This window comes from Scyliorhinus torazame, unplaced genomic scaffold (genome assembly GCF_047496885.1).
Source record: "Scyliorhinus torazame isolate Kashiwa2021f unplaced genomic scaffold, sScyTor2.1 scaffold_796, whole genome shotgun sequence".
Taxonomy (NCBI): Eukaryota; Metazoa; Chordata; class Chondrichthyes; order Carcharhiniformes; family Scyliorhinidae; genus Scyliorhinus; species Scyliorhinus torazame.
This window is the reverse complement of record NW_027308523.1, coordinates 82,968-94,817: the sequence shown is the minus strand read 5'-3', so window position 1 is coordinate 94,817 and position 11,850 is coordinate 82,968. Positions and strand designations below refer to the sequence as shown.

At 64.9% G+C, this 11,850-nt stretch overlaps 1 protein-coding gene across 1 annotated transcript in view; it reads right to left on the bottom strand.

The window, feature by feature from the left end:
• Positions 1-9,187: 9,187 nt before the first annotated feature.
• LOC140406690 (kinesin heavy chain-like) overlaps positions 9,188-11,850 on the bottom strand; it is a gene marked incomplete at its 3' end in the record, with an annotated part of 45,103 nt that continues 42,440 nt past the window's right edge. The window contains exon 15 of the mRNA XM_072494672.1: positions 9,188-9,312. Within this exon, the coding sequence (XP_072350773.1) occupies positions 9,188-9,312 (125 nt within the window). The remainder of the gene's footprint in view (positions 9,313-11,850) is intronic.

Sequence of the window (11,850 nt, the reverse complement as noted above, 5' to 3'; positions counted from 1 at the left end):
ACCCTCCCACAGTGCGGCGCTCGCTCAGCACTGACCTACCCACAGTGCGGAGCTCCCTCAGCACTGACCCTCCCACAGTGCGGCGTTTCCTCAGCACCGACCCTCCCACAGTGCGGCGCTCCCCTCAGCACTGACCCTCCCACAGTGCGGCGCTCCCTCAGCACTGACCCTCCCACAGTGCGGCGCTCCCTCAGCACCGACCCTCCCACAGTGCTGCGCTCCCTCAGCACTGACCCTCCCACAGTGCGGTGCTCCCTCAGCACTGACCCTCCCAGTGCGGAGCTCCCTCAGCACTGACCCTCCTACAGTGCAGCGCTCCCTCAGCACTGACCCTCCACGGTGCGGAGCTCCCTCAGCACTGACCCTCCCACAGTGCAGCGCTCCCTCAGCACTGACCCTCCCACAGTGCGGAGCTCCCTCAGCACTGACCCCTCCCACGGTGCGGAGCTCCCTCAGCACTGACCCTCCCACAGTGCGGCTCTCCCTCAGCACTGACCCTCCCACAGTGCGCTGCTCCCTCAGCACTGACCCTCCCACAGTGCGGTGCTCCCTCAGCACCGACCTTCCCACAGTGCGGCGCTCCCGCAGCGCTGACCCTCCCACAGTGCGGTGCTCCCTCAGCACCGACCCTCCCACAGTGCGGAGCTCCCTCAGCACTGACCCTCCCACAGTACGGAGCTCCCTCAGCACTGACCCTCCCACAGTGCGGCGCTCCCCCAGCACTGACCCTCCCACAGTGCGGCGCTCCCCCAGCACTGACCCTCCCACAGTGCGGCGCTCCCTCAGCACTGACCCTCCCACAGTGCGGAGCTCCCTCAGCGCTGACCCTCCCACAGTGCGGCGCTCCCTCAGCACTGACCCTCCCACAGTGCGGTGCTCCCTCAGCACTGACCCTCCCACAGTGCGGCGCTCCCTCAGCACCGACCCTCCCACAGTGCGGAGCTCCCTCAGCACTGACCCTCCCACAGTGTGGAGCTCCCTCAGCACTGACCCTCCCACAGTGCGGCGCTCCCTCAGCACTGACCCTCCCACAGTGCGGAGCTCCCTCAGCACTGACCCTCCCACAGTGCGGAGCTCCCTCAGCACCGACCCTCCCACAGTGCGGAGCTCCCTCAGCACTGACCCTCCCACAGTGCGGTGCTCCCTCAGCACTGACCCTCCCAGTGCGGAGCTCCCTCAGCACTGACCCTCCACAGTGCAGCGCTCCCTCAGCACTGACCCTCCCACGGTGCGGAGCTCCCTCAGCACTGACCCTCCCACAGTGCAGCGCTCCCTCAGCACTGACCCTCCCACAGTGCGGAGCTCCCTCAGCACTGACCCTCCCAAGGTGCGGAGCTCCCTCAGCATTGACCCTCCCACAGTGCGGCTCTCCCTCAGCACTGACCCTCCCACAGTGCGGAGCTCCCTCAGCACTGACCCTCCCACAGTGCGGAGCTCCCTCAGCACTGACCCTCCCACAGTGCGGAGCTCCCTCAGCACTGACCCTCCCACAGTGCGGCGCTCCCCCAGCACTGACCCTCCCACAGTGCGGCGCTCCCCCAGCACTGACCCTCCCACAGTGCGGCGCTCCCTCAGCACTGACCCTCCCACAGTGCGGAGCTCCCTCAGCGCTGACCCTCCCACAGTGCGGCGCTCCCTCAGCACTGACCCTCCCACAGTGCGGAGCTCCCTCAGCGCTGACCCTCCCACAGTGCGGCGCTCCCTCAGCACTGACCCTCCCACAGTGCGGCGCTCCCGCAGCGCTGACCCTCCCACAGTGCGGTGCTCCCTCAGCACCGACCCTCCCACAGTGCGGAGCTCCCTCAGCACTGACCCTCCCACAGTGCGGTGCTCCCTCAGCACTGACCCTCCCACAGTGCGGCGCTCCCTCAGCACCGACCCTCCCACAGTGCGGAGCTCCCTCAGCACTGACCCTCCCACAGTGTGGAGCTCCCTCAGCACTGACCCTCCCACAGTGCGGCGCTCCCTCAGCACTGACCCTCCCACAGTGCGGAGCTCCCTCAGCACTGACCCTCCCACAGTGCGGAGCTCCCTCAGCACTGACCCTCCCACAGTGCGGCGCTCCCTCAGCACTGACCCTCCCACAGTGCGGAGCTCCCTCAGCACTGACCGTCCCACAGTGCGGTGCTCCCTCAGCACTGACCCTCCCACACTGCGGCGCTCCCTCAGCACTGACCCTCTCACAGTGCGGAGCTCCCTCATCACTGACCCTCCCACAGTGCGGCACTCCCTCAGCACTGACCCTCCCACAGTGCGGCGCTCCCTCAGCACTGACCCTCGCACAGTGCGGCGCTCCCTCAGCACTGACCCTCCCACAGTGCGGCGCTCCCTCAGCACTGACCCTCCCACAGTGCGGCGCTCCCTCAGCACCGACCCTCCCACAGTGCGGCGCTCCCTCAGCACTGACCCTCCCACAGTGCGGCGCTCCCTCAGCACTGACCCTCCCACAGTGCGGCGCTCCCTCAGCACCGACACTCCCACAGTGCGGCGCTCCCTCAGCACTGACCCTCCCACAGTGCGGTGCTCCCTCAGCACTGACCCTCCCAGTGCGGAGCTCCCTCAGCACTGACCCTCCCACAGTGCGGTGCTCCGTCAGCACTGACCCTCCCACAGTGCGGCGCTCCCTCAGCACTGACCCTCCCACAGTGCGGCGCTCCCTCAGCACTGACCCTCCCACAGTGCGGTGCTCCCTCAGCACTGACCCTCCCACAGTGCGGAGCTCCCTCAGCACTGACCCTCCCACGGTGCGGAGCTCCCTCAGCACTGACCCTCCCACAGTGCGGTGCTCCGTCAGCACTGACCCTCCCACAGTGCGGCGCTCCCTCAGCACTGACCCTCCCACAGTGCGGCGCTCCCTCAGCACTGACCCTCCCACAGTGCGGTGCTCCCTCAGCACTGACCCTCCCACAGTGCGGAGCTCCCTCAGCACTGACCCTCCCACGGTGCGGAGCTCCCTCAGCACTGACCCTCCCACAGTGCGGCTCTCCCTCAGCACTGACCCTCCCACAGTGCGCTGCTCCCTCAGCACTGACCCTCCCACAGTGCGGCGCTCCCTCAGCACCGCCCCTCCCACAGTGCGGAGCTCCCTCAGCACTGACCCTCCCACAGTGCGGCGCTCGATCAGCACTGACCCTCCCACAGTGCGGAGCTCCCTCAGCACTGACCCTCCCACAGTGCGGAGCTCCCTCAGCACTGACCCTCCCACAGTGCGGCGCTCCCTCAGCACTGACCCTCCCACAGTGCGGCGCTCGCTCAGCACTGACCTACCCACAGTGCGGAGCTCCCTCAGCACTGACCCTCCCACAGTGCGGCGTTTCCTCAGCACCGACCCTCCCACAGTGCGGCGCTCCCTCAGCACTGACCCTCCCACAGTGCGGCGCTCCCTCAGCACTGACCCTCCCACAGTGCGGCGCTCCCTCAGCACCGACCCTCCCACAGTGCTGCGCTCCCTCAGCACTGACCCTCCCACAGTGCGGTGCTCCCTCAGCACTGACCCTCCCAGTGCGGAGCTCCCTCAGCACTGACCCTCCCACAGTGCAGCGCTCCCTCAGCACTGACCCTCCCACGGTGCGGAGCTCCCTCAGCACTGACCCTCCCACAGTGCAGCGCTCCCTCAGCACTGACCCTCCCACAGTGCGGAGCTCCCTCAGCACTGACCCTCCCACGGTGCGGAGCTCCCTCAGCACTGACCCTCCCACAGTGCGGCTCTCCCTCAGCACTGACCCTCCCACAGTGCGCTGCTCCCTCAGCACTGACCCTCCCACAGTGCGGTGCTCCCTCAGCACCGACCTTCCCACAGTGCGGCGCTCCCGCAGCGCTGACCCTCCCACAGTGCGGTGCTCCCTCAGCACCGACCCTCCCACAGTGCGGAGCTCCCTCAGCACTGACCCTCCCACAGTACGGAGCTCCCTCAGCACTGACCCTCCCACAGTGCGGCGCTCCCCCAGCACTGACCCTCCCACAGTGCGGCGCTCCCCCAGCACTGACCCTCCCACAGTGCGGCGCTCCCTCAGCACTGACCCTCCCACAGTGCGGAGCTCCCTCAGCGCTGACCCTCCCACAGTGCGGCGCTCCCTCAGCACTGACCCTCCCACAGTGCGGTGCTCCCTCAGCACTGACCCTCCCACAGTGCGGCGCTCCCTCAGCACCGACCCTCCCACAGTGCGGAGCTCCCTCAGCACTGACCCTCCCACAGTGTGGAGCTCCCTCAGCACTGACCCTCCCACAGTGCGGCGCTCCCTCAGCACTGACCCTCCCACAGTGCGGAGCTCCCTCAGCACTGACCCTCCCACAGTGCGGAGCTCCCTCAGCACCGACCCTCCCACAGTGCGGTGCTCCCTCAGCACTGACCCTCCCACACTGCGGCGCACCCTCAGCACTGACCCTCTCACAGTGCGGCGCTCCCTCAGCACTGACCCTCCCACAGTGCGGCGCTCCCCTCAGCACCGACCCTCCCACATTGCGGCGCTCCCTCAGCACTGACCCTCCCACAGTGCGGTGCTCCCTCAGCACTGACCCTCCCAGTGCGGAGCTCCCTCAGCACTGACCCTCCACAGTGCAGCGCTCCCTCAGCACTGACCCTCCCACGGTGCGGAGCTCCCTCAGCACTGACCCTCCCACAGTGCAGCGCTCCCTCAGCACTGACCCTCCCACAGTGCGGAGCTCCCTCAGCACTGACCCTCCCACGGTGCGGAGCTCCCTCAGCATTGACCCTCCCACAGTGCGGCGCTCCCCCAGCACTGACCCTCCCACAGTGCGGCGCTCCCCCAGCACTGACCCTCCCACAGTGCGGCGCTCCCTCAGCACTGACCCTCCCACAGTGCGGAGCTCCCTCAGCGCTGACCCTCCCACAGTGCGGCGCTCCCTCAGCACTGACCCTCCCACAGTGCGGAGCTCCCTCAGCGCTGACCCTCCCACAGTGCGGCGCTCCCTCAGCACTGACCCTCCCACAGTGCGGCGCTCCCGCAGCGCTGACCCTCCCACAGTGCGGTGCTCCCTCAGCACCGACCCTCCCACAGTGCGGAGCTCCCTCAGCACTGACCCTCCCACAGTGCGGTGCTCCCTCAGCACTGACCCTCCCACAGTGCGGCGCTCCCTCAGCACCGACCCTCCCACAGTGCGGAGCTCCCTCAGCACTGACCCTCCCACAGTGTGGAGCTCCCTCAGCACTGACCCTCCCACAGTGCGGCGCTCCCTCAGCACTGACCCTCCCACAGTGCGGAGCTCCCTCAGCACTGACCCTCCCACAGTGCGGAGCTCCCTCAGCACTGACCCTCCCACAGTGCGGCGCTCCCTCAGCACTGACCCTCCCACAGTGCGGAGCTCCCTCAGCACTGACCGTCCCACAGTGCGGTGCTCCCTCAGCACTGACCCTCCCACACTGCGGCGCTCCCTCAGCACTGACCCTCTCACAGTGCGGAGCTCCCTCATCACTGACCCTCCCACAGTGCGGCACTCCCTCAGCACTGACCCTCCCACAGTGCGGCGCTCCCTCAGCACTGACCCTCGCACAGTGCGGCGCTCCCTCAGCACTGACCCTCCCACAGTGCGGCGCTCCCTCAGCACTGACCCTCCCACAGTGCGGCGCTCCCTCAGCACCGACCCTCCCACAGTGCGGCGCTCCCTCAGCACTGACCCTCCCACAGTGCGGCGCTCCCTCAGCACTGACCCTCCCACAGTGCGGCGCTCCCTCAGCACCGACACTCCCACAGTGCGGCGCTCCCTCAGCACTGACCCTCCCACAGTGCGGTGCTCCCTCAGCACTGACCCTCCCAGTGCGGAGCTCCCTCAGCACTGACCCTCCCACAGTGCGGTGCTCCGTCAGCACTGACCCTCCCACAGTGCGGCGCTCCCTCAGCACTGACCCTCCCACAGTGCGGCGCTCCCTCAGCACTGACCCTCCCACAGTGCGGTGCTCCCTCAGCACTGACCCTCCCACAGTGCGGAGCTCCCTCAGCACTGACCCTCCCACGGTGCGGAGCTCCCTCAGCACTGACCCTCCCACAGTGCGTTGCTCCGTCAGCACTGACCCTCCCACAGTGCGGCGCTCCCTCAGCACTGACCCTCCCACAGTGCGGCGCTCCCTCAGCACTGACCCTCCCACAGTGCGGTGCTCCCTCAGCACTGACCCTCCCACAGTGCGGAGCTCCCTCAGCACTGACCCTCCCACGGTGCGGAGCTCCCTCAGCACTGACCCTCCCACAGTGCGGCTCTCCCTCAGCACTGACCCTCCCACAGTGCGCTGCTCCCTCAGCACTGACCCTCCCACAGTGCGGCGCTCCCTCAGCACCGCCCCTCCCACAGTGCGGTGCTCCCTCAGCACCGACCTTCCCACAGTGCGGCGCTCCCGCAGCGCTGACCCTCCCACAGTGCGGTGCTCCCTCAGCACCGACCCTCCCACAGTGCGGAGCTCCCTCAGCACTGACCCTCCCACAGTATGGAGCTCCCTCAGCACTGACCCTCCCACAGTGCGGCGCTCCCCCAGCACTGACCCTCCCACAGTGCGGCGCTCCCCCAGCACTGACCCTCCCACAGTGCGGCGCTCCCTCAGCACTGACCCTCCCACAGTGCGGAGCTCCCTCAGCGCTGACCCTCCCACAGTGCGGCGCTCCCTCAGCACTGACCCTCCCACAGTGCGGAGCTCCCTCAGCACTGACCCTCCCACGGAGCAGAGCTCCCTCAGCATTGACCCTCCCACAGTGCGGCTCTCCCTCAGCACTGACCCTCCCACAGTGCGGAGCTCCCTCAGCACTGACCCTCCCACAGTGCGGAGCTCCCTCAGCACTGACCCTCCCACAGTGCGGAGCTCCCTCAGCACTGACCCTCCCACAGTGCGGCGCTCCCCCAGCACTGACCCTCCCACAGTGCGGCGCTCCCCCAGCACTGACCCTCCCACAGTGCGGCGCTCCCTCAGCACTGACCCTCCCACAGTGCGGAGCTCCCTCAGCGCTGACCCTCCCACAGTGCGGCGCTCCCTCAGCACTGACCCTCCCACAGTGCGGCGCTCCCGCAGCGCTGACCCTCCCACAGTGCGGTGCTCCCTCAGCACCGACCCTCCCACAGTGCGGAGCTCCCTCAGCACCGACCCTCCCACAGTGCGGAGCTCCCTCAGCACTGACCCTCCCACAGTGTGGAGCTCCCTCAGCACTGACCCTCCCACAGTGCGGCGCTCCCTCAGCACTGACCCTCCCACAGTGCGGAGCTCCCTCAGCACTGACCCTCCCACAGTGCGGAGCTCCCTCAGCACTGACCCTCCCACAGTGCGGCGCTCCCTCAGCACTGACCCTCCCACAGTGCGGAGCTCCCTCAGCACTGACCCTCCCACAGTGCGGAGCTCCCTCAGCACTGACCCTCCCACAGTGCGGCGCTCCCCCAGCACTGACCCTCCCACAGTGCGGCGCTCCCCCAGCACTGACCCTCCCACAGTGCGGCGCTCCCTCAGCACTGACCCTCCCACAGTGCGGAGCTCCCTCAGCGCTGACCCTCCCACAGTGCGGCGCTCCCTCAGCACTGACCCTCCCACAGTGCGGCGCTCCCGCAGCGCTGACCCTCCCACAGTGCGGTGCTCCCTCAGCACCGACCCTCCCACAGTGCGGAGCTCCCTCAGCACCGACCCTCCCACAGTGCGGAGCTCCCTCAGCACTGACCCTCCCACAGTGTGGAGCTCCCTCAGCACTGACCCTCCCACAGTGCGGCGCTCCCTCAGCACTGACCCTCCCACAGTGCGGAGCTCCCTCAGCACTGACCCTCCCACAGTGCGGAGCTCCCTCAGCACTGACCCTCCCACAGTGCGGCGCTCCCTCAGCACTGACCCTCCCACAGTGCGGAGCTCCCTCAGCACTGACCGTCCCACAGTGCGATGCTCCCTCAGCACTGACCCTCCCACACTGCGGCGCTCCCTCAGCAATGACCCTCTCACAGTGCGGCGCTCCCTCAGCACTGACCCTCCCACAGTGCGGCGCTCCCTCAGCACCGACCCTCCCACAGTGCGGCGCTCCCTCAGCACTGACCCTCCCACAGTGCGGTGCTCCCTCAGCACTGACCCTCCCAGTGCGGAGCTCCCTCAGCACTGACCCTCCACAGTGCAGCGCTCCCTCAGCACTGACCCTCCCACAGTGCAGCGCTCCCTCAGCACTGACCCTCCCACAGTGCGGAGCTCCCTCAGCACTGACCCTCCCACAGTGCAGCTCTCCCTCAGCACTGACCCTCCCACAGTGCGGAGCTCCCTCAGCACTGACCCTCCCACGGTGCGGAGCTCCCTCAGCATTGACCCTCCCACAGTGCGGCTCTCCCTCAGCACTGACCCTCCCACAGTGCGCTGCTCCCTCAGCACTGACCCTCCCACAGTGCGGTGCTCCCTCAGCACCGACCTTCCCACAGTGCGGCGCTCCCGCAGCGCTGACCCTCCCACAGTGCGGTGCTCCCTCAGCACCGACCCTCCCACAGTGCGGAGCTCCCTCAGCACTGACCCTCCCACAGTGCGGCGCTCCCTCAGCACTGACCCTCCCACAGTGCGGCGCTCCCCCAGCACTGACCCTCCCACAGTGCGGCGCTCTCTCAGCACTGACCCTCCCACAGTGCGGCGCTCCCTCAGCACTGACACTCCCACAGTGCGGAGCTCCCTCAGCACTGACCCTCCCACAGTGCGGCGCTCCCGCAGCGCTGACCCTCCCACAGTGCGGCGCAACCCCAGCACTGACCCTCCCACAGTGCGGCGCTCCCTCAGCACTGACCCTCCCACAGTGCGGCGCTCCCTCAGCACTGACCCTCCCACAGTGCGGCGCTCCCTCAGCACTGACCCTCCCACAGTGCGGCGCTCCCTCAGCACTGACCCTCCCACAGTGCGGCGCTCCCTCAGCACTGACCCTCCCACAGCGCGGAGCTCCCTCAGCACTGACCCTCCCACAGTGCGGAGCTCCCTCAGCACTGACCCTCCCACAGTGCGGAGCTCCCTCAGCACTGACCCTCCCACAATGCGGAGCTCCCTCAGCACTGACCGTCCCACAGTGCGGAGCTCCCTCAGCACCGACCCTCCCACAGTGCGGCGCTCCCTCAGCACTGACCCTCCCACAGTGCGGCGCTCTCTCAGCACCGACCCTCCCACAGTGCGGAGCTCCCTCAGCACCGACCCTCCGATCTGTCTCTATAAACCCCCGCGTGCGTGTCTCCCCCCCCTGGTTTCGGGCACCCTGTACCTTGTGCCTGCAGTTTGGCCATGTCCTCGCTGAGTGCGTCGTAGGCCTCCTCCAATTGGCGCTTGCGCAGCTCCAGGCTCTGCATACACTCCGTCAGGGAGCCGATCTTCGCCTCGTGCTGAAAGACAGCGACCGCCGTTCAGTTGTCCGAAATCTCACAAGCGTGCCCTCGCTCACGCCTTTCACTGAATGTGGGGCGTCAAGGGTCAGGGTCCAGGAGGTCTCTGAACGGGCAGGGGACATTCTGAAGAGGGAGGGCGGAGACCCAGAGGGCGTGTTGCACATTGGCGCTAACACCATGGGCAGGGATGGTGACGAGTTCCTTCCTAGAACATCGAGCAGCACAGCACAGAACTGGCCCTTCGGCCCTCGATGTTGTGCCGAGCCTTGTCCGAAGCCAAGCTCAGGCTCTCCCACTCCCTGTCATTCTGGTGTGCTCCATGTGCCTATCCAATAACCGCTTGAAAGTTCCTAAAGTGTCCCGACTCCACTCTCACAGCAGGCAGTCCATTCCACACCCTAACCACTCTCTGAGTAAAGAACCTACCTCGGACATCCCTCCTATATCTCCCACCCCGAACCTTATAGTTATGCCCCCTTGTCACAGCGACATCCACCCGAGGAAATCGTCTCTGAACGTCCACTCTATCTATCCCCCTCATCATCTTATACACCTCTATTAAGTCGTCTCTCATCCTCCTCCGCTCCAAAGCTCCCTCAACCTTTCCTCATAAGACCCACCCTCCAATCCAGGCAGCATCCTGGTAAATCTCCTCTGCTCCCTTTCCAATGCTTCCACATCCTTCCTATAGTAGGGTGACCAGAACTGCACACAATACTCCAAATGTGGTCTCACCAGGGTCTGGTACAGTTGCAGCATAACCCCGCGGCTCTTAAACTCGAGCCCCCCGTTAATAAACGCTAACACACTATCGGCCCTCTTCACGGCTCTATCCACTCGAGTGGCAACCTTCAGAGATCTGTGGACATGAACCCCGAGATCTCTCTGTCCCTCCACATTCCTCAGAACCAGGGTGAACCATTTCGGACAGAGGTGAGGAGACATTTCTTCACCCAGAGAGCGGTGAGCCTGTGGAATTCATTACCACAGGAAGTAGTTGATGCTGAAACATTGGATATATTCAAGAGTCGGCTGCATAGAGCACTTGGGGAGAACGGGATCCAAGGCGATGGGGAGAGAGCAGATTGAGTTGGATGGTCAGCCATGATGGTGATGAATGGGGGAGCAGGCGCGAGGGACCAAAAGGCCTCCTCCTGCTCCTATCTTCTATGTATGTATCTGTGTTAAAAAATGGGGTCAGATACAGAGTAAAGCTCCCTCTACACTGTCCCCATCAAACACTCCCAGGACAGGTACAGCACGGGGTTAGATACAGAGTAAAGCTCCCTCTACACTGTCCCCATCAAACACTCCCAGGACAGTTACAGCACGGGGTTAGATACAGAGTAAAGCTCTCTCTACACTGTCCCCATCAAACACTCCGAGGACAGGTACAACACGGGGTTAGATACAGAGTAAAGCTCCCTCTACACTGTCCCCATCAAACACTCCCAGGACAGGTACAGCACGGGGTTAGATACAGAGTAAAGCTCTCTCTACACTGTCCCCATCAAACACTCCCAGGACAGGTACAGTATGGGGTTAGATACAGAGTAAAGCTCTCTCTACACTGTCCCCATCAAACACGCCCAGGACAGGTACATCACGGGGTTAGATACAGAGTAAAGCTCCCTCTACACTGTCCCCATCAAACACTCCCAGGACAGGTACAGCACAGGGTTAGATACAGAGTAAAGCTCCCTCTACACTGTCCCCATCAAACACTCCCAGGACAGTTACAGCACGGGGTTAGATACAGAGTAAAGCTCCCTCTACACTGTCCCCATCAAACACTCCCAGGACAGGTACAGCACGGGGTTAGATACAGAGTAAAGCTCCCTCTACACTGTCCCCATCAAACACTCCCGGGACAGGTACAGCACGGTGTTAGATACAGAGTAAAGCTCCCTCTACACTGTCCCCATCAAACACTCCCGGGACAGGTACAGCACGGGGTTAGATACAGAGTAAAGCTCCCTCTACACTGTCCCCATCAAACACTCCCAGGACAGGTACAGCACGGGGTTAGATACAGAGTAAAGCTCTCTCTACACTGTCCCCATCAAACACTCCCAGGACAGGTACAGTACGGGGTTAGATACAGAGTAAAGCTCCCTCTACACTGTCCCCATCAAACACTCCCAGGACAGGTACAGCACGGGGTTAGATACAGAGTAAAGCTCTCTCTACACTGTCCCCATCAAACACTCCCAGGACAGGTACAGTACGGGGTTAGATACAGAGTAAAGCTCTCTCTACACTGTCCCCATCAAACACGCCCAGGACAGGTACAGCACGGGGTTAGATACAGAGTAAAGCTCCCTCTACACTGTCCCCATCAAACACTCCCAGGACAGGTACAGTACGGGGTTAGATACAGAGTAAAGCTCTCTCTACACTGTCCCCATCAAACACGCCCAGGACAGGTACAGCACGGGGTTAGATACAGAGTAAAGCTCCCTCTACACTGTCCCCATCAAACACTCCCAGGACAGGTACAGCACGGGGTTAGATACAGAGTAAAGCTCTCTCTAC